Source organism: Epinephelus moara, chromosome 5, assembly GCF_006386435.1.
Source record: "Epinephelus moara isolate mb chromosome 5, YSFRI_EMoa_1.0, whole genome shotgun sequence".
NCBI classification, from domain to species: Eukaryota; Metazoa; Chordata; class Actinopteri; order Perciformes; family Serranidae; genus Epinephelus; species Epinephelus moara.
The window spans coordinates 13,615,142-13,638,966 of record NC_065510.1 but is presented as its reverse complement, the minus strand read 5'-3'; the positions used below and the strand labels follow the sequence as shown (position 1 = coordinate 13,638,966).

The window sequence follows — 23,825 nt, the reverse complement described above, 5'->3', positions numbered from 1 at the left end:
TCAGTGGAGCTGCCTTGTTTGATGCTTCCTCTTTGTTGGTGTCTGCAGTGTATTTTGCTCAGAGACGTCTTGTAATTTAAGGATGCTTTCAAGGTGTTCCCTCTAATCTATGTATGCTTTCTTTATGTGTCTGGGTTTGCAGCTCTTGGATCTTGCCAGAGTGTCTTACTCATAGAGTGAATGTAAACTGACACCAACCAGTTTCCTTTTTTTTACTCTGTCTTGGCTCATTATGTGTATTTGACACCTTATTTAATTTTTATTCCAATAATGTCCCAATGATGAAAATTAAATTCAACTGAGTGTAAGAGAGGTAATTTTACACAAAAATATGACAAAAATATTATTTATTTTTTCTGTTTAAATTCAGGTTGTTTATGTTTTGCCACATACATGATCTAAATCAATATCTGTGTGGAAAGCTTCAGCTATAGATAGATACAGGGGCTAGGATGCTAGAGAAGCCCAGATAGGATAGAAGAGAGAGAGCGGAGCATTGAAACAGGGACTTCCCTGAGCCTCCATCATCTACAGGGAGGGAAAAAAACACTCACACACACACAGCCTCCCACATACACACACACGCACACTGTGCCGAGAGCTAGCAAGGGGCTTTAAACAGCTTCACACTAAATAGAGACAAAGGGACTGTAACTTGCCACAATGGAGGAAAACATGGATGAATCACAAAGCCAGAAAGGTAAGACGGAAGATTAATTTGCTTTTTAATTTTTTTTTTTTTATCTCTAATCAGCTGTGCCATTGTTCTGTTCATCCATTCCTCTCGGTATCATGGGATTCCTTTGTGTGTGTTGTGGGCAGAGAGAAAGAAGACAGCATACATGTCCTGCAGGAAAAAAATAGATTTTTGCCTGTTCATTTAATTTGCACAATTCCTCATCATTTCATCTCAGCAGAAATGACACGATAGGCTGTGAATTTTAATCATGCCCATCTATATGTCTGCTTATGATAACAGCACAGATTATATAACCTTATTTTGTTGTGTGTTTCGATGAATGGATGCATAAATAAGCAGATTGTTTGGGTTGAGGATGAGAGGAGATGGCAGACACTGGAGGGTTGGTGTTGTTTTGGAGGCTGGACGGACAGATGGATGGACAGATGGATGGATGGATGGATGGATAGATGGATGGATGGATGGATAGACGGAGGAGGTGGGAGTGGCAGGGGGGGGAGGAAAGGGGGTAGAAGAGGGTGATAGAGCGTGGGGCAAAACCTTGCAATAAAGACTAAAAAATCAGAGGGAGGAGGGATAAGTGGAGCAGTGATTGATGCCTCCATTGGGATTTTCTTTGTTAGCCTCTATTGTTGATGCTTCACGCTTGTCTGAACGCCTTTTCCTCTCCTCTTTCCCCTCGCTCTCTGCATGTCTCCCTTTTTTTTTCTGCTGTCTGTGTCTCTCCCTACCCTGTCCCTCCATTTTCTTAACATCTCTCTATCACCAGCTCCCTCCCTTTATGTATTTTCTTCCCACCCTGACTATATTTCAACCTGGATTTTCTGCCTCCATCAGCCTGTCTCTCTCCCTCTGCTGGTCTCCATCTCTTGTTTTCTCTGTCTATCTCTTTCTGTCTGTCTCTCCCTACCCCTCTATTTTGACTCATCTCCCGCTCACCTCCATCTCACTCTGTCAGCTCCCTCCCTCTCATCCTCCATCCATTTTTTTCTTGCCTATTTCTAATCTTACATTTTCCATTTAGATGAGGGTTATCACTCGCTGTGTGCTTGTTTTTTCTCTCTGCAGATAGTGCATTTTTGTTTTTAAAGCACCTTCCCATATTATTGTTGTTGCTGTCGGCTGCAAAAATGGGCGTGTCCATTTTCTTCATTGCACCTTCAGTCCTAAAATAAGCAGCGCCGCTTGCACGGATTCAGAAATCAAGCAAAGATGGAGGTGTTTTTGATGAAAAATAAGCAGTTCTTTGCATTTGTCATCATTTTTAAGGTTTATTAACACTGTATCCATGGTAACACCGTTATGGAATTGTCTTCTGTTGTGTGATAGGCGGATTCATGTATTTTTTCTGGAAGAAACCTGCTTTAGCCAATCAGAAAGACGAATGAGGAGGCATGATGTTTCAAGCAAACATGATTTTTCATTTCAGCCACTTTTTCTTTTCTCTTTTTTTATTTTCTAGATGTCACCCCCACTCCTTCTGTTCATCCTTTCAACTAGTTCCCATCCCACACCCTCGTCATTCTCTATCTTCATTGCTTTCTTTTTTGCATCCTCGTTTGGTTCGGCTGTCACTGGCCTCCCAGCTTTCCCTACCTTATCCTCTAGTTTTAATAAATGGGGTGCACACAGCTGACAAAACACAGATGTGTGTGAGTGTGATGAAATATGGCAGGCTGGGTGAGAAGGTGAGATGGAGGAAAATGTGAATCTATAAGACGAGACCGAGACAGTGAGTGATGCAGAGCTGCTGTTGGAGACATGAAGAGAGAGCAAGGAACGTGTGACGTACATGGACTTAATTTCAAATTGATGAATTACCTTTAATTTAGTATTGATGATGTGTTTTTTACATAATGCTGGGCTGCACAGTTTCGTATTTGTCAAATGGTTTCTATGTCAGAGACCTGGTTTAGGCCTTACGTGAAGGTTTGTGTCACAAACTGTGAGCAATTATCTGCACTTATGAAAAGTCTGATCATTTTCTTTGCTCATTTTGCTGAACTTGGATGAACAGATGACTGGCACAGATGACTGATGGTGTGTTCCCGATGTGTTGCTGGCTAATGTCATCAATAATAAACAATTCATCTGTGCAACTGCAAACTGCCCGCTAATTATTATACAGCATACGCATTTAGTTTGTCTAGCCTGAGTCCAATTTGATAATGAAAATGGATGACGAGACTGATCTTGATTACTTCATTTTAGAAAATTAAATTAGACAAAACCATTGGAATAAAACTGAATCCCAGCCAGAGTGTTGAATTCGTCATGTGACCTGAACTCTTGTGTTGCTGATGATTGGTGTTGGGTGATTGTCAGTGAAAGTTCTCCGGACTTTTGCTGCGTTCAGTCATCAAGTAATAAAGGTTGAAAATGATCACATGACCAAGTGTTATTTACCAGGTGATACTGTGAGTCCTCCAGTGGTTACTGGCAAATACATCACATTAAAAAGGACTTAATGCAGTACAGGATGTAAATAAAGGACTGATTTACACATCCACATTTGCCATGCATTGATTGTTACTTATCGCTCATGTGTTTAAGTGGGATAATGGAACCACTTAACCACTGTTATTTACTACTCTGACAGCCATTCATGTGCTGTTTGCTGTTTTTCGTCCGTGTACTGCTGCTGTGATGTGAAATTATAAGAAAATATAATACAAAAAAAGTCACTGCCCAGCATAAAATGCCACTTTATTGGGTCTTAAACGCTGTATCGTAGGCATCAAGTGATAAAGGCTCTGCAGAACTGAGGAAGCCTCTTGTATGAGAGATGAAACGTCCTCAAGAAACTCAAGCAAGTCCAGTTGCCTATACGATATAACATTTATGATTACCATGACCTGGATGACTGAGAATCTTCACCAACATGTTGCGCAAAAGATACCCACAGGTCATACATAAACCAAAAAATAGAAATATAAGACCTCACTTTTCATGGGATGGTGCAAGAAATGTCAGCTTTGGTTTTGTATCCAATGTCCATCAGACAACGGCCTTCAGAAACTAGAAACTCCAGCCAGTAGCCAGGTTTTGAATAGTGTGCAAGAACTTCTCTGAACGTTTGTTAATCAATAGCAATAATCGATCTATTCAAGTTCAGTTTTACAAATTCTGCCTTCCACATGTCTTCACAGCATTCAAGATGAAAGAAAGCTGGTCAAAGGCGGGGTTCAATTACAGTAGAGAAACAAGGGTAATTTAAAATAAAATGGAATAAAGAAACATTCCCTTCCTTTAAGGGCTCAATTTTTTTTTGTCACTTTTGTACTTAACTACACAGAGATGGCATAAAAAAACTAATTCTGCAAATATGAATGTAGTTGAACTACCAGCGAGCTGCTGCAGGTGTAGTTAAACGTCATGTTTAGTACATTATACTCCCCAGCACTGCAAGTCGGCCTATATCTTGGTGTTAGCATGTTTGAATCTTAGATTTGATTAGCAAAAATGTTTTTGACCGAAAGTAGAAGAGCAAGTCGTTCTTCCTGAGGGAAATACTCACAGATCCATTCCAAGATGCAAGGACATCGCTCTGGGTGTGATTTTTTACAGGAGGACCCATGATGCAGTAGATGTCATGGAAAATAAAAGATTGATATTTTTATTTTCCTTGGTAGCTGACAGGAAGTAAACAGGGTCCAAACCTGTTGCCCTAGCAACAGAATAGATGTCAAACAATCAATACACTTTCCATTGGGAATTCAAGCCACTGATCAGCGCAGGTACTGTTAAAATCATCCCACCTCCCCTATAGAGAAATAAATCCCGTCTGAATTAGTAGTATTGATGGATTCCATGAAAAATGGGAACTCGGTTTTCAAACTCACATCAGCTGCACCTCAGATTATCTTATGTAGCCTATGTTATTCACTGTATCTTGGACGTAGTGCAGTAGCAAATCCCCAAATTCCCCACAGGGATCATTAAAGTTTCATGTCATGTCGAAATCATTTGGATAGTAGCAAAAGCACCTCACACACAGCTACAGTTTTATTGGTATTTGCTTCTCACGTGGTTCAGATGGACTAATAGATGATTTCAGTACTCCACACCACTCATGTAGCGTGCATATTTAACATTTTAAGTGAAGGTGTTTAAGTGAAGGTGTGGGACAAATACAGAGGGCTTTTTGTCAACACAGGCACACACAGATGTCATTGGTCCTTGGAGAGAGTGTCTTTTCTCTTTTCCAGACAAGGCGCACCTCACTCCTAAAGCTAATTATCCAGTTACTGTTAAAACATAGTACTGTTATTAATACATTAGCATAAGGAAACTCTGAGGGTATGCACTTGTTTGTGAGTTGGTTGCTACTTTATGTGGTCACTTCCTAAAGCTGCAGAAGAGGCAATAATTACTCGCCCAGAACAATTTTAAAAATTAGTTTCTGATTTATTATAGAACCCAGTGGGAAAACTGACAGGAGTCTTACAGCTGAGAGAGGACTTTGTGTATTTGCCTCATATCCATTTCATTATTATGACCACTAATAGAAAGGAACTTAATGGGCACTGGAATAAGTCAATACAAATTGACTTAGCAGGCCCATAGAGGCTGAGAGATGAGAGAACAGAGGAGGAGGAGGAGGGAGAGAAACACAGAGGAGGAGAGGAAGCCATTGAAGTCAAGGGCTCTCCTTTTTCCTTTTTTGAAGGCAATTTCATTATCTTCCATGGACATAAGAAATAAATACCAGCAAGGTCCATTCAGCTGCCTGTGAGTGTATCCAGTTACTCACTATGAGCAGCTGGCTGACCGGGCTGTATTACAACCAACAGTGAGTGGAAGAGGTTAACCCTAACCCTGCTTGGAATATTATTACTCTGCTGCTGGTTGGTTTGTTCAACTAACTCTGCCAAGCCAAGCTGTGAACCACTGCCAACCACTGTTAGAGACCAACTAACAAGAAAAGCTGTTGGGATATAATGAGTCATTGCTGCGTTTTCAAGAGGTGTCTTAGCCCCCAAACGAGGGTGTTAAACAGCAACTTGTAGCTGCTTTTCCCTGCAGCTTTTCAGCCCCCAAATGTGGGTGTTTTGGACTTGTCGCTGCATTTCCTGCGGCTTTTTAGCCCCCAAAACGAAGGTGTTTAATAGCAATTCATGCCTGTTTTTACTGCAGCTTTTCAGCCCCCAAATGTGGCAGTTTTTTTTAGTGATCATCACTGCTTTTCTATTGGGGATAGCGACACTAAAAGCAGTTGTTTTTTAATGGGCATTGTGCGTGTCCTATGGTGATTGTGCCTCCAAAACGGGGCATTTTAAGACAAAACATGATCTTTTTCTAACCATAACCAATTAGTTTTTGCATCTAAATCTAACCAAACATTAACAGTGCTGTTAAAATGTAAACTGTCAGTCTATTAGTTACATAATAACATGCACATATAACACATCTGTGGTTTGCAGAAACATACAATGCCAACATTTTGTCTTGCGATTGGGTTGCGGCATCGGCCGAAAATGTCCTCTTACATTAGAACATAATGGGCAGATTGCTGTGAAATTTACAGAGCACACTCATGCTCCCCAGAGGTTGAACCTGGCTCTTCTCTAGCACCACCTGCAGGTCAGAATGTCATCTCTGTACATCAGATATCTTAAAATGTGATGTGCAGATGGACATGGAATTGATGTGCACATTCATCCTCCCAAGAGGATGAACTTTTTTGGTTGTAATGATCACATGTCTGTTCCTCTAGCGTCACCATCAGATTCTTAGCCCCACTCTTTGAAGGGCTCAAGGACCAAGATAAGGAGTTGTGGCTGATGCTATTGCTGGGCAGCTCTGGCACTCCCAGAGCATCAAATTATGCCCCTTTTGCAGTGTCCCCAGCATCAATATAATGATAAACACCATGTAGCATCTATGTTGGGCTTTCCACCAACTCCAATGTTAACCCATCCACCTCAATATTAGAAGCTCAGAGTATAAAGAGCGTGGAATTCTGCTTAGGATGGGTGGGAGGGGAGGTGGATGTGTTCAGTGAGCACCAGACTTTGATCCAGGAAATAGGTGTTCAAGACCAACAGACAGCATCGGTTGCAACGTTTGTGCCACTCCAAGTTAGCTGTTTTTTAGCAACATCTCAGAGCTTGTCCTAACCAAGTAGTTTTGTTGCCTTGACCTAACCACCGACCCATTATGTGAGTTGCCTCACGTGACTAACGTCAACAGCAATCTTTTTCCAGCCATAACCAAGTAGTTTTGTTTCCTATACCTGACAGCCGACCCCTTCTTACCCCTTCTGCATTAACATACAACAGAAAGGCTGCCCATGGCATCACTTGAGTAACGCCCGGGGCTTCTGCTCGAGCAGCAAAATATGCTGAGTAGGCATGAGATCCTGTGGTGCTGGGTATGGTGTGCTTTTTTGGATGTTATCTCTTTTAAACGTTAACTCCTCTTCTGTCTTTCCATCAATGCACAGAGGAACCTCCATGACACACTCGTACAAACATAAAGGTGTGGTTCAGTGGAACTCTCAGTGGCTGTGACAAATTGTGCTCGGATGTGCTATCCGAGCTCTCGCTACGCTTTATCTTGACTTGCATTTGAATGTGGGGTTTCCAGCTGTGAATCAGAAAATCCTCCCGTATCAGTGTAAAGTCACAGAGTCTGCTGTCATAGAGTCCTGGCAGCGTTTCCAGTTTTCACCGTCTGTGGAGCCGCTCCAACATTAGTCTGTGGATGACATCATCACTACAGTCTGTCTCTCTGCTGTTTAGCTTAAGGAGGGAGTGGTTCGATTTCTGCATCTACACATTTACAATGAAGGAAAAATGATTATTTCAGGAGGGATTTTCCTTTTAATTGTACAATATCTTGCATATTGATGTTTAGTTTAATTCCCTTCTGTATTTTATTTGTGTGGATTTCAGTGGAAGGTTTTGGTGTCCTGTTATGGTCTGAAATGGTGTTTCAGAAGCAGTGCTGTGTTGTGTTTGTGTTTTATGAGAATCAAACTGGAAAAAGTCGATACAGAAAGGAAGATTTAAGGCAAAGATATAACAAGCAGTGTGTTCTTTTAGGTCCATCTGTGTTTGTATTGATAGGTTTACATGTGTACCATGTAGTGTTTGTCTATGGATCGCAATGGGATTTTTGTGGAATCGTATACACTGGGGGTGTTATGATATACTGGTATTGATGATAACTCTGACTTTTAAGAATGAAATATTGACATCATATTAAAATGTGTGTGATAATATTGTGTAAATAATCCAGCAACTCTTTCATTATTTTCATTTCTTTCCGTTCTCGTTTTGTCTCTCTCTAACTCAACACTATTGAGAGTAATTGCCAAAAAAAGACACAAAACACACAATAAACTAAGTCTAAGATGAATCTGACTGATAGATTTCTTTTTCAATTATACTGCAATAGTGAACTCTTTTGGTTACGATAATTGTATAGTAAAATCTGATTTCATACAGTCAAATACACTCATGACAAATATTGTACACTTCACATTTCTGTTCACTGTTGTGCAGAGTTTCTTACTCTTACTTTTATTTTAGTACAGAGTGTTTTTCTGTCATGAGCCACTTTTCAAAATGTCTTGGCGGGGTGTTCATGGACACACGTACATCAGAGTTTTGAGAATTTGTTGGCTCAACAGTAACATTTAAAGTACAAGAACCCACCGATTCATTATGATCAGTCACAAAGCAAAGCACTGTGAGAGGCACATTATCCGATAGGTTAAATACTGCCTCACTTCAGGATTTTCTTTTTCCTGTAACTGCTAATTGGAGTATTTTTAAGGCTATGGAATACTTTTGAGTTTTGTTTAAACTTCACCTAGAAATGCACACACTGAAAAAATAACACATTGGATTTACTTATTGTGGACACTGCTTGCACACAGATTGTTTGCTTTGGTAAAAACCTAGTCAACACAAGGACTTTGTGTTGATACAAAGTCACTGAAATTTCAATAAATAAAGACTTGGATCATTTTATTCCAGCACTATTTGATCACTTAATTCTAGCAATATTTGCTATTTTGATAGCAAATATTTAATACAGATATTTAATGAACAGCAGGTGTCAGAATGTTCATGTCTGTTTTCATGATCGCCTAAATGAATGTTTTTGGAGCTGCTTTTTAGATAAATTGTGATGCAATTTATGACAGAATTCTGACAGTTGTAAGTCAGCTGGGAAACTGTCTAATTTGTCGTAACACCTCAAAACTGAGTCCAAGTTTAAATTAAATGCAGTACCACATTATATTTTGGCAGGTAAACACGAGCAGTACATGACCATTCCCATGGTCCTTTCAAAATACCAGCTGATGAATGATTATAATCTTGTTTACAGCCTGTCTGAGCGCTGTCTGCCAGTCTGAGAAACATCTATCACTGGAATGTGATTGGTCTCACTGGGGCTTCCCCCTCCGCTCTGCTCTCTTTTATTGCTGCTCTGCATCGTCTTTCTCATGATTACTGTAACTCTTGAAACGTTTGCAGAGTTACGGTAATCATGAGAAAGAAGATGGTGCTGTAGCTGATACCCTTCCTGCAAATATCACAGCTGCATGTATTTTATTAACAGGAAGAAGAAAAATTATGACATAAGCCAGTGACCAGATAACGGCTCTTTGACAGATGATGAAAACTGAGAGAGATTATGATATGTGGGCCTCCAGGATTCTTATGTCACAGTGGTCTGTTTATTGACACAAACTATAAAAGTGTAGGAAGCTTTGCAGATACTTCAGCAGCACACAGTTTACACAAAAAAGTCTTTCCTCGTAAGTATCAATACAGAATGACTAGCTTTTGTATTCTTACACATCAATTATAATAAATTTAATCATAATAAGTATCAGTGGGTTATTGGCTCGTCTTTGACAGTAATTTCACAGGCAGTTGAACAATTTCTTCATGACAAACCATTTATTTACCCAGTCAGCACTTCTGCATTGACCTCCCAGCCCAGTCACCACTAGAAAATGTTGACATTGTTTCTACAACACGCAGATACGTTACATTTGGAAGTTCCATACAAATCTTAGAAATGTTTCTAAAGGAGAGTAGTTCTGATTACATGTGTATGAGCTGACTTTGTCATCTGGAGGTGGAGGGGATGGCGGGAGGCGTGTCACGTAGACAAGATGCCCGCCAAGTTTCAGACTACTGTTCGAGACCAACAAACAATGAAACTGGTTGTTTTTTTATCGAGACTTGGCTGCATTCCCTGCCAAGATAGTGCCATGAAAAGTGGCTGTTAGTTGTTTTTACCAAGACATTGATGCATTTCCATAGAATGTTTATAATAATGGTCATAGTTGCTGTGACGTCATTCATTGGTTTATGGACTGCCATTTTGAAACCTCAAGTTCAGCAGTTTTGAAGCCAGAAGTGACCAAATTTGGATGAGAGGGTGAAGCTGTAGTGTAGTGCACAGATGAAAGTGACACCTGTCACTTAAAGTGACCCTGCCCTTAAATATGAGTAACTTTGGGCCTTGATAAAATGTAAATGGGTGACATATATAGTAATTCAACCCCTGTAAAGTTGTCATGAATGTCGAAATTAGCTATAGAGACCAAAACTGCTTTTTGATCCAGGCTGCAAACATGTTTATTTTTGCTGTAACGTTGGGCATTTTTTCACCAACATGGGAGTCTATGGGGATTGACTCTGTTTTGGAGCAAGCCTCAAGTGGCCATTTAATGAACTGCAGTTTTTGGTACTTCCGCGTTGGCTTCATTTTTCAGCCTCGGAGGTTGCCACTTTTGTTTTCTGCTGGGATAGTGCCACAAAAGGTGGTTGTTTTTTATCGTCTGAACTACTGTACAGGACAAACAAGTGATGAAACTGGTTGTTTTTTACTGAGACATCACAGCATTTCCAGACAGGTTTGTGCCACCAGAACCGGGTGCTTTAAGCCAAAACATGATCTTTTCCTACCATAACCAAGTGGTTTTTATGCCCTAAACCTGACTACACATTAACCACAGCGTTGTTGAAACACAAAAATAAGTTAAGTTTCAAAGTACAACAAAATCATATCCAGATAAACATTTACTGTAATGTAAAGTGCATTCCTAAATCTAATAATGTTGGCATGTCAAACAGGAACAGAACTCGAGGTTGGTTCTCATCGACTCCTCGTAAACTAACAAATGGATCTCCCCAAATTATCGACTTGTTCCTGTGCCGCTCTAATGACTCCTTAAACTGTTTATTTATTGTTATTAACAAATACAGGATGAATAAATAATAAGGACAGTATCTGTCTCTGTGGCACAGCTCAGACTAGAGAGTGATTGATGGATGGAGGGATGCAGAGGTAAGGAGGGATTTATGGATGAGCAGACAATTTGATTGGCAGCTCGGAGAATCATTTCAGGAGGCCAAGCCAGGAGAAGCTGACACCATTAACTCTGTATGTGTCTGTGTGAGAGTGTGTGTGCATGCCTGCGTATAATCCACATGAAAAAGGACCTTCTCTGAATCTGATTCATACTCACACAAAATGGTGTTATTGGCTTTTTTTAAGATAACCACAACCCGAAAAGAAAATTCACCCAATGTCAGTTTGATTCTTCTCAGCGTACGTATATATTTACATTTATCTAGGTTACACTCCACTGTGCTGAACTGCATCTCAGTCTAAACGGTGCAGTGGGGCTGAACTTGTCATTTTCCATTAGGACAGGCCTTTGACTCTTGAGTGCATCTTCAGGCCACTGCGTGTGTGTTTCTGTCTATGTCTCTCTCCCTCCCTCCCTCTCTCTCTGTGTCTGTGTGAGAGACCTCTGTAATCCTCTCTCAGAGCTAAGACACAGTACAGATCCACACACACACACAAACACAAATACAGCAGTCTGTTAGACAATCAGGCTAGACAGTACCGTCCAAATTAGTGCCTAATGAGCACCAAGACTCAATGAGAAAGTATGAAAGTGTGTTTGAAAAGCTAGAAAAGCACATTGTGTGTGTGTGTGTGTGTGTGTGTGTGTGTGTGTGTACCACAGCCAGACAATGATCACAAACATGTTCATTCCAATGATTCTGTAAATTTGTTCCTATGATTAGATAATTAAAATCTAAAGGATTCATACTTGAATTAACTCTGTAAACTTCATCATATTGTTGCCCGTAAGACTTGCATGATCATGACAGTCTGAATATTCATTTATACTGGTTTTCGTGGTACGATATCAAAAGTTAAAGATCCAGTGTGGAGGATTTAGTGGGCTATATTGGCAGATATATAATATGATATTCATAACTATGGATTCCACAGTTTATAATAACCTGACAATAAAAATCATTGTGTTTTCATGACTTTAGAACGAGCCGTTTCTATCTACATATGATGCGGGTCCTCCTTCCACAGAGTCTCACCATGTTGTTTCAGCAGCAGTGCAGAATGGACAAATCAAACACTGGCTCTAATGTTGTGTTCATAGCGGGCACGAAAAAACGATTCACACGAGTGAATTACATGTAAAGTCAATGTAAAGATGCAATTAGATGCAAATTCCTGCGAAGTGATGGACGTGATGCAAATGACACAGAAAATGCAAATTAAGCTGCATGAATGAAGCAAGTAGCGCAATTTCGCATCATAGTTGAGTTGAAAAATTGGAACATCAGCGACTGATTCACGCTGCAATAGCCAATCAGCATTGAGATCCTCCAGGGATGAATGACGCCAAGGAGGTACCAGCAGATGTTCGAGTTATTCGTGCATGATGCGAGTCAACACAAAATATTCTTTCTTTCAAATTCACATTGTGTGTGATGTGAACACGACATAATGGGGCCCATTTTTTCCTAATTTTTTCCCATTTTTGCTTCAGCCACCGTAGTTCTGCTACACACTTGGCACATGGGATAATTTTAAGTTGGTTGATTAAATCCTATACAATCCTAGCCCTTCAGAAAGTATTCCCTGGAAACATTGAAAACTCATGATAAATTGAATGTCAGTCTGGCCAGTAACTTACACAGTATCAGTGTGTCGGGATGGACAGACAAATAGTTTGACTGACATTATTATCATTAGGCCGAGACGTGAGGTGAACAAAAGGCAAATTTCCAGTTCAAGTTGTTTTTTATCTGCACAGACACTGCCAGAGCGTAATGAAATTCTTCATCCAGGACACTCTCACATCAAAACATGGCAAAACCAAAAACTAAAATTCAGGCCTACAGTATATGTCACAGATGTATAATATGAACATTGCTAAAAAATGTTAGCATTGTACATTTCTGCAAACCATGGATACATTATATTTGTACATTATTATGTACAAATATGCTGAAACTTTACTTTTTTAGGTTTAGGTACAAAAACTACTTGGTTATGGTTAGAAAAAGATCATGTTTTGGCTTAAAATATCCAGTTCTGGTAGCACAATCCCAAATGGAAAAAAACAGTGACAGGTTGCTAAAAAAACACATTTGGGGGCTAAAAAGCCACAGTTATCACTCGCTAAAAAAGAACCATATTTGTGAGTCTTGATCAGTGGTCTGCAGCTGTCTGCAGCTGTCTGCAGCTTGGCAGGTGTATCGCTATTCAGCTTGCTCTCCTACCGATGACAAAGTCAGCTTACATACTACGTCACTTCAGAAACATTAGCTATGTTTCCATCCAAAAGTGATTCGAATCATTGGGAAATGCGCATTAAAAGAAATACGAATCCTGTGTGTTTCCATTAAATGTACGGACTTTGGTGAAAACTACGAACTCGCGCGAGTTTTCCGCAGAACCGGAAACAAAACAAGTCTTTTTCTCTAAGTTTTCTGGCGGTTGGCAACTAGCTTGTAAATGCATTACTGCCTTCCAGACCCGGAGTGTGGATATCACCATGAAGAGAAGTGCGCTACATCAGACTTAATTCGAACATAACTGTTTCCATCCCCCGTTTTCTGAATCAGCATTTTTTCGAATCAACCAAAACCCGGCTAAAGCGAGCGTATTTTAGTTTGTGCGAATCAGGGGATTTCAATTCAAATTTTGGCGTTTCCATCATAATTTTCCAAAGCAATACTTCTAGATGCGCATCTAAGCAGGCTGATGGAAACATGGCTATTGATGTATTGATGTAACTTATGAAATGTACCAATGTACATGTATTCAAAGTTTACAGAAATGTACAATGGCAACATTTTTCTCCTGGCAACTGGGCTGGTTCAACTATAATAATGTGTCAGCGTGTCTTAAGGAGATTTTATCTAAAAATGATAAACCTAAAATGCAATAAAAGAATAAAAGAAAAGCAATAAATAATACAATATCGGTGTAAACATATGGTTTGGCATTTTCTAGGGGAAAAATGCTAAAAACTAAACAAAAAACAAACAAACAATACTCCCATTTTACTAAAAATTGTATTTATTATATTTGAAATATTATATTCTATTGAATTATTATTTCATTTTAAGTATTTGTTTACCTATGATCCTGTCTGTTTTTCACACATCGACACATACCGTCTGGTTTGGCTTATTGACAACATTTTAATAAATCTATAAAGCACAACATATCAGACAGTGCCAGAGACACAAAAATGAAGTCCCGGACTTATTTCCAACATTGTATGTTTTAGACAAGTTGCATCAAACCCTTTAATTGTCCCCTGTGGACAATCAATTCTTGTTTTGTCAGGAAATTAATAAGGTAAAAAGCAGACACCCAAAAAAGAAAACACATTACGTAAGAAAACTGTTGGATGACACTTATAAAGATGCAATTAATTAAATGGTAAAACACACCCATAACTCTATCTAGCAGCCATTGTTTATATAACTGCTGTCTTTTAAACAATACCAAACATATTAGAATTACTGTGCACATCTTTAAATAAGCATTACAGTGGTGATAATCAGCTCCCTGATCAGTGAATAAAAATGGATGCTTGCTGTCGTATCACGTCTGAAAGCATTTACCTCTTCCTAAACAAAGAAAACAGCCACACACACATATAGATGCAGTACACAGCCGTTTGTGTTTAGCGTGTCCCAGTTTTTACCAGGTCACTGGGTCTTTCCTACATTTAAAGCCCAAATATGGAAATATGACGAGGATTATAACATGGCTGAAATTCAGGGCACACATTCACAAACACTGCACAGTCATACACATGCAGATATGAAAATATTTAGACGCAAGACACAAACACATCGCATGAAAGGCTCTCTGAGAAACACAGTCACACATGCTCACAACACATTTATATCACAATATCACCATTCTCCAGTCTGTGTGTGCCCATCTGCCTCAGAGCTGCTGCACTAATGTGAGTCTTTATGAATGGCTTTTATGGCTTTATGAACATGAAATGACTCAGGTGTGTGTAAAAAGGAACCAAAATTAGCATGTAGCACATTAGCAATGAATCTTTTATTAAATGGAGTCAGTCATTGCAAAATGGTACCTTCCTACTGGGCATAGCAGCCATTTTTGTTCCTCCATTACCGACCGAGGAGCACAGTGAAATCGTACATCGATCGTTTCCACACACTGAGACAATCATGAAAATGAAAACAGACTTTGCGTCTATGCAAATGGATGATGTGTTTCTGTGTGTGTGTGTGTGTGTGTGTGTGTGTGTGTGCGCGCGCGTGTGTGAAAATGTGCATTAGTGTGACTGTAACACTCGCAGAGCCGCACTGTTGCCATGACAACGCTACAGGCAAAGTGGGTCAGCAGGCTCCTGCCACACCCCTGTTGGCATGGCAACAAGGCTGGTCAATTAAACCTGAGCAGCACGATGACTCACACACACACACATATACACACACACACATATACACACACACACACACACACACACACGCACACACAAACAAACCCCTTTCCGTGCAACAGGGAGGGGGAGTAGGGAAGCGATGTGTGTGTGTGATTGTCTTTCCTTTCCCCTCGCTTTCTGTAGGATTGCTGCTCTGTCTACGTGTAGGCTTCAGTGAGTCGGCGTGGCTGCATGCATGCTTATTTTAAAGACAGCGTGTGCGTGTGTGTGTGTGTGTGCGCATGTTAAGGCTGATATGGATGTTTTTAAGCCAAAAATGGAGACATTTTGAGCAAGAAGCAAACATCACAACTGACTGTGACAGACAGCGACGCCTGTCAGTCAAGACACAAAACATACTTCTCTCTGAACTGTAAAATCTTCCTAATAAAAAAAGCAATCTCAAAATCATCACCAAGACATACATGAGAAGACACTAGTCTAAATCAAGAGACCCTCCTTGTGGAAAATCACCATTAACTGTACATTATTTTTACTTCTAATAGTTGGGATTTTTGGAGGCGACGTTTAGAAACTACAGCTTAATTTTGACGTTATTACAATTTAAATGGTCTGACAGAAAACTAGACTTCTGCACCTTCTCTTGCCTCCGTTTTCAGGCTACGCCATGATGGAAGACTTTGGCCAATCACAGGTCATTTCAGAGAGACGGCGTTCCTTTTGGCTGTTCTACAAATGCAGGTGTGCGTGTACATCCCTTCAGCGAAAGCCTGATTCAATGGTGGAGAATCCTACAGAGAAAGTTACTATTTCAGCATTGGCAACAACTGCCTACACTGCAAAGCAACCCAAAAAATGAAGATGGTGTCAAAAAGACTAAAAGAGAGCCTCAGAATTAAAGCAATAAAACAAGTGTCAATATCATCAAAATGTTCCAGAGATGGACAGAAACTGTTGCTAAGTTTAGCCTCCTGCGAACCGCTCACAGCTGCGGCTTTAACTTCATGTTTATGTACTGTGGCGAATGTTAGATGTGTGTCCTCGGCCTCATTTCCCACCACCACAAACCATCACACCAGGAGGAGAGTGGACAACAGCTTCATAGACCCACAGTCAGCCGTAGCAATATGAATCCATCCCACACAAACCCCAGCTCCTGGTGACCGGACAGACCGTGCCACTAGATGGGCAAACTTTCTGTTGCTGCAGTAACACAGGTTAGATCCGGCGCTGCTGCTGGCCACCAGCCCTCTGCGACACCTGGCAATGGGGGGTTTGCACTGGCCAAATTCAAGCCACTACAGTCACCGACCAAAAGGCCATCCAGGAGCTAATTCTTATCTCAAATTGTACTACAATTAAATAACATTAATAAATCAATGTATGGGAAACACTGGGTTACTGGACTGAGCGTGTGTGTAAGCTCATGGTCATCTGTCGGGAGGGGCTTAGGACAGAGAGGGGAGAGCTGCAGGAGGAGGGTGTATTTTCAAATTCACAATTAAAACAGTCAGAATAAACCTAGTGACCTCAAACCTGCCCTAACCATGTACTCTATTCTCGACTGTATATGCGAATGCAAGGCAGATTAATCTGTGGTGTAACACCACAATCCACATTAAATATAATGATTTGTTACTACACAGCTGTTTGCAGTTGTACTAGTAAAGAAGTGCATGAGGAAAAACATCTGCGTCTTTGTGTGCCTGGTCCTGTTATGATCCTGATCCCTAACATTATATCTGAAGTGTTTTCAAGGGAAACACAGTCATGAACATGGCTACGGGAGCTGTTGAAGTATTTCTGGTTTGAAAATTTCTCTTCCTGTACTGCAGCCTTTTCCTCTCACTATTCTAAAACAGGAAAGATTACCCTTTATCTGGCTGCAAGTATGGCACATCACAGCTCCAAAGGCAACCACACATGAGTCATTTTAAAATGCCTGGACTGTCGGTGTAGACTATCATTCAAAACCACAACATGGCAGGTAGATAAATCTTATTAATCAGGTTAAAAAAACAGCTAATATTTCTCTCACTAAGAATATGTTCTCTTATCTGCTAAGTTGCATCATGTAGATCACAAAACTCCTCTCACAACGTGCTCCTGAAAGGGTCAGCTCGCCCAAATGACAAACATATTTTCTCACTTACCACGAGTGATATTTAGCCATGGAGACAGTTTTGTTTATTTGTGACCAGATCGTGATATTCTGCCTCTAATACATAGGAGATGATTCATTTTGTTTGTGGTGCTCGAAGCACTAAAAAAGTGTATCTCAATCACTTTCCAGAAACAATGTCTTGGTTGCTCTGGTTTAATCAGACAGTTCTCAAGAGGAACTATATCCTCCATCAATGTATGGAAAGTACCTCTCTAACAGCTTTCTTGCCTAACCTCAATGACAAGTGCCCAACAGGTGTAATTTAAACAGCTTAGGGTGGTGTAGGAAGGTTATATCCCCTCCCCTCCCTTGTATGAGAGGTAGTCTAGCAAGTAGTCCTTATGTATCTTTGTACTGGACACAGAAATTAAACTGATATTGATTGCCTCAGCTGAGTCTGGGAAAGATGGCAACAAACGTACTTCCTAAAAGTTGGCGTGTTCCTGGAGAGTGAGACACTTCTTTCGTCTGTATCTGCACAGTATGAAAGTAACCATCTCACAAGCAAATTAACTTAAGGGTGAGCATTCCTTTACCTCTGTAGGTTCACTACCAGTTTACATGTGCAGCTGCCACAGACTGGTGTATGTCCTATGCATTATGTCACCAGTGCTTTAGTGTATTTATGCATTCAAGCTCTGTACCAAGGCCGCTAATCAACTCGAGCCAGAGAATTTAAAACATAAACTGATATTTAATGAGCTCACAATTAATGAATACACTTTGGGACGCAGTTAGGAAATGTTTTGCCATACTTTTCATCTCTGCAGTCTCAATGGAGCTGTGAGTCTTTCACAGCAGAAGTCATAGGCAGGGGGCTGGTGCTTGCGTCACTGATTTGCATTATTTCCTCTGGGGTGTTGATACTTTGTTTAGAAACTGGCTTTCATTGATATCTCTTTGTTGTCAGTTGCCTGTTTGATTTGTTAATTTTTTTGTTTGAAGCTGTGTCACTCTCTCAGAATTGTTCATCGGAACTTGTTTTGTATGTGCCTTGTATTGTCATTATCATTGTGCATGTACGTGCCTAAAAATTTTCACCATCAGCTCTCTGAATCATCTATTTCGGACATATGAACTTTATGTTGACGGCTGTTATCATTCATAGATTATTTACTTCATCATACTGATGTTAGAGATACTGTCAGCATAACACTTGTGTCTTTTTCTGTCTGTTCAGGCTGTAAGGAGTGTTGTGAGCGGTGTGTGGGCAGTCTGCCCTGGGCCTCTCTCATTGCCACTATTCTCCTCTACATGGGTGTGGCCTTGTTCTGTGGATGTGGCCACGAGGCTTTGAGCGGCACCGTCACCATCCTTCAGAACTACTTTGAAGTCATCAGAGCCCCGGGAGAAACGCTGGATGTGTTCACCATGTGAGTGATTTGTTTTTTGTTTCATATTTTTGGCATAATAAATATAAATTGCAAATTACATTTCATTACACTCATGCCGCAAGTTTCTCATCACAGTCAGGGCCCTGACACACCAGGCCGACTGTTGGCTGACGGTCAACGTTGGGCCATTGGTGAGCATCTGTCGCCCTAGTTTTTGCGGTGTGTCCCGCACCTTTGGTACCACTGGGCCCTTGTTGGCAACTTTTCAGCCAGTTCAGCATGCTGAATCAGCGTTGGACCTAATGGAGCCCAACCCAATTAAATAAATCTGACTGGCAGTAAAGCTCAGTGTACAAGAAGAGAAACGGAAATGAGGAAAGCTGACAAACAACTTAAGTCCAGAGACTGAGACTGAAACAAAGTTGTTATTAAGTAAGATTATTTTTTCAGCCATTGAGGTCTTTAGCAGAAACAGTTCGTAAGTGTTCGCTGACGCATGCACAGTAAATATAATTGTTCCTGCAACATCAACAGACTTCCTAGTGTCTTAAATCTTGTCAGTCTTCCAGTTTCTCTTTTTGAATAATAAATACAGACGACAGCCACCTGCTGCTAGGGAGAGTTATTTCCTCTGACGCAGGCAGAACGTACATGCTAGTTGGCTGCTAGCTGTATTCTTTGCAGTGCGTTCAAGGCATCTTTTTGGCCGAGACACAGGCAACATGAGGCAACACAACATTGGCCTTCGTCGTGACTAGTTCTTTGATGTTGGTTTGATGTGTCTGAGCAACCCGTACTCGAAGGCGTTGTAATCCAGCGCTTGGGCAGTGACTTGCGGCTTCAGACACTGAAGAAAAAGCCATCCTTTAACATTGGCATGATACACAGCCAGTTGCCGTCTTAACTTTGGGGCAAGAAAGTCCTAATAGGGACTTTCACCCTGGAGAGTGGTGCTTGCATCCCGTACGATTTTTGTTGCCTTAACCCAACCATGTGTGTAAGTTTTAGGAGGAAAAATAACGTCAATTTGCATTGGTGTACTGACATAGTGCGTTTATTTTCAAAGTCATAGGAAACTGTACATTTCCTATGAAAATGGAGGTGTATTTTGAAAGAAGACAATGTGTGGAACAGACATAACTTGACACGACACCCCAGAACGTCAACATCAATGCACCCAGGGTACCTTTCACGTCATATCTGGATGTGGAAGGTCCATGACCAAACGTTGATACGTGACGAGGTCAGAGTGAGAATGTGTCGGTCTGTGCTTTTGGGATAAACTCATCACATTCAGGATCACAGGACAAAGTTTTCATCTTTAGGTACATTACTGGTTGGCCTCTTGTATTTTTTCCATCACCTCTGTGAGGACCATTACAGCCTTTAGTCTTCCTAATAAATACACAACACACTGTCAGTTTGACAGGTAATTACAGGTCCATATGTGGTCTGACTCAGTAGCCTACTAAATGGATTTCTGTTCAGGGAATATTATCTGATATTTGGCCAGTCTGGGAATAAATTCCTTCAGTGTTGATGCCTTCAGTTTTCAGTGGTGGAAAAACTGATTCACCAACAACAATCCACAAGCAGATTTTTCTGATTTTGTCAGAAACCAGCAGGGATTTACTGTAACAGTACACAAACCCACGATTCGGTGTGAGTTTGGTGCAGCGAGAAAAAAATATAGATCTGTTTCTTTTCATGTTTTTTTTTAACAGACAGTAGTGCAAGTGTCATAGATGGACACAATCCTCTTGCTGGGGACTGAGATAGTATTTTGCACTCAGGCAGCTCTGGAAAAATATTTTTTACTATAAAAATAAGGAGCATTTCAAACACTTGGGTATTACACTGAACAAACACCAAAATACTGGAGATACAATAATAAGCCTTGTACAATAGAAGTTCTACCTGGCTATTTTTAGATATTCAAAGCACCCAAACATTTATTATCCTGCTAATTGGCACATCTAGGTGATGCCTTGAATGTGTGTTCGCATGTTGGATGTGTTTACATTCATATCCCCTACAATGGTGGAGTTACGATGCACAGTGACCTATCTTGTGCCCAACTCTCTTTCCGTTGCTGTTGTAGCTGCCTGGGAACCCATGGGCAGGTCTTGCAGCTCCAGCATTTGCACTTACCATAGTGTGACTGACTCACACATAGGGTTCCAGCGGTATGAGAATTTCACAGTACTATAACTGTCTCAGAAAATATCGTTTCCAAAACATTCCACAGGAACCAATGTTCTTACACCCACTCTGTCCAACAGCTAAACTCAAGTTCACCAAATGTGTTACCAGTGTAGGACTAAAAGTTTGCGGCAGAAGTCCCGTATGTGAACACTGGTCACACCTTATGTGCATTGATCTCATACCATGTATTCTGCAGCTGTGAGCAGCAGACTGTGACTGTGTACTATGATGCTTCGTTACAAATACACAAACCGTTACAGCCCTAGAAACCATGTACATGTACACAAACATAACATCTTGATGCAGTACTGAGCTAAATGTGACACTTGTTATTCATATCAGTTAAAATATTTGCCTGAAGAGTGTGAGCGAGCTGACCATACAAGTTTTCCACTCATTATAATAGGGAAAGTGCTGGTGGTCCCGCCCACTACCAAAACCAACCCACTCATCACAGATCACGCCTCATCCTCCATCTTCACTTGTTATCTCTGAATTGTAAATGGCGGTTACACTTGGTAATTAAGCTGAAGATATGATATTAAGTCTACAAATAACACTTCAAGATGCAGCATGAAAATAAACATACTCAGTAATTACTGACACAGTGGGGGTGTGTGTGTGTGTGTGTGTTTTCTCCACAGCATTGACATCCTGAAGTACATCATCTATGGCCTTGCAGCTGGATTCTTTGTGTTTGGAGTGCTGTTGCTGGTGGAGGGCTTTTTCACCACTGGAGCTATTAGGGATCTCTATGGAGAGTTCAAGATCACTGCCTGTGGACGCTGCCTGACTGCATTCGTAAGAGATCTCTCTAACCAGTATATTTGATGTGATACGCTGACAAATTAATTGTATTGTCACACTGTCAGATAAACAAAGGGCTTGTAGCAAGATGTTTTTGGGTAGTTGGCAGTAATGGATTACATCGTTAAAGGAAAAGGCTGGTATCATGTTTTTCCTGTTGAAATACAAACACCAAAACCAACAAGAATTGTGTGCGTAACAAAACCTGATACTCTGTGCCATAAAACTCCAAACTTTAGGTCTAGTGTTTAGGATTTAGTGGCATCTAGTGGTGAGGTTGCAGATTGCAACAAACTGAAGCTGCTTCTGTGTGCCAAGTGTGCAGCTCTGCAGGAAGTGGCTTTGAAGCCAATTTTCATAGTGGCCAAACAGTGGAATCACAGCCTTCAAGGGATGCCATGTGGCTCTGAAACACTTTCCCATTTACTTAGATTGTGAAAGAGACGTCTGTAAATCAATGGATACATTTTTTTCAGTGGAACAACCCTGCAAAATGACTTGTTTTGCTATCAGAATCTGATCCATCCGGTCCAATAACGTTTGGAAATCATAGAAGAGCAGCACAATTAAATAATTTCAAGCTAGTGGAGCATTAAACCAGCAGACTCTTATGGGCCAGACAGTGTGGAAACAGTGCCGATTATCCAGGTAATATATGTGGCAGTTAAACATTTTTGGCTTCGTGTGCCAACGCTGCATAAAGTTCTCTTTATACATCCATGCAAGTGTGTAGGGGAACTATGGTGGCCGACGCTTAAACGTAAATGGGAGCCAGTGGTTTGTCCGTTCTGGCCTACTGTAGAAACAACATGGAGGACTCTGAATAAGAGGACCTGCTTTGATATGAACAGCTCATTCTAAGGTAACAAAAACACAATTATTTTTTGTTTCAGGTGATTAAACACTAATTAAAAAAAACATAGTTGTGGACCTTTAAATACACATTATGAGCCAAACTGTTGCTCTAGGTGACAAGTTCCTTCATGAACACACACACAAAATAGTCCCCAAAGATCCAATGACCAGCTACTTTGGGAAATTAGTGAGGCTTTTGTCAAAAATTAAGCTATATATTTATGCACTGTTTTTAAAGATTTTGCATGTGCCGTAGGAAGTAATGTGTTTAAAGGTGAGAGCCACAAACAGAGTGGAGGTCAAAAATATTAGACTAGATTCCTAAAAGGCTTGTGATATCAGTTATGTTGTTTACCGTTGTATCACATGTAGATATTATTGTGCATCCCTATATTGTTTATTTAATTCTGATAAGAATTCCCTCAGTGTTCATGGGGTTTTTACCGTGAACTGAATTTTCTGCAGAGGTCTCTACCTCTCTAAAACAAACGCATCAGGTGATTAAAACCATTAAAAACCCTGAATAAAGCAGTTCCATGTTACAAACCATTTCTTCTACGCTGTTTGGCACCATACAGACGGCTGCTCACTGAGCGTCTGCTAATGTGTGCTCACCTTTCTCTCTGATAGCTTAATGTGTGCTCATCTGATTTATGATGCGGACGTTATGGAGGTTTCAAGCAGGAGCTGAATTATCTGCAGAGGTGTCCTCCTCTTAAAAACCAATGGACCACGTGATTTAACCAGTAAAGACACTGAATAGAGCAGTTTCATGTTACAAATTAGTGTTTCTCCGATGCTGCTTGGTTCGTTGCAGATGTGCTGTCAGCCTAGCAACTGCTAATGCGTGAGCACCTTTTTTCTCTGATAACTTAAAGGGCCAGTGTGTAAAATGGGTTGAAAACAGTGACATCAGTGGTCAAATTCTAGATTGCAGGGCTCACTCGCTCACCCCTCCCGTCGGGTAAATGACGGTGGCCTCGTAGGGACAAAAAGCCTTGCGCACAAGTTTTTCAGGAGTAGGTCTAT

General features: G+C 40.6%; 1 protein-coding gene across 1 annotated transcript in view; it reads left to right on the top strand.

Annotated features, from left to right (window-relative positions):
- Nucleotides 1-474: 474 nt before the first annotated feature.
- gpm6ab (glycoprotein M6Ab) overlaps nucleotides 475-23,825 on the top strand; it is a 36,905-nt gene continuing 13,554 nt past the window's right edge. The window contains exons 1-3 of the mRNA XM_050045606.1: nucleotides 475-700; nucleotides 18,776-18,968; nucleotides 21,779-21,935. Coding sequence (XP_049901563.1) covers nucleotides 664-700; nucleotides 18,776-18,968; nucleotides 21,779-21,935 — 387 coding nt within the window. The 5' untranslated portion in view covers nucleotides 475-663. The remainder of the gene's footprint in view (nucleotides 701-18,775; nucleotides 18,969-21,778; nucleotides 21,936-23,825) is intronic.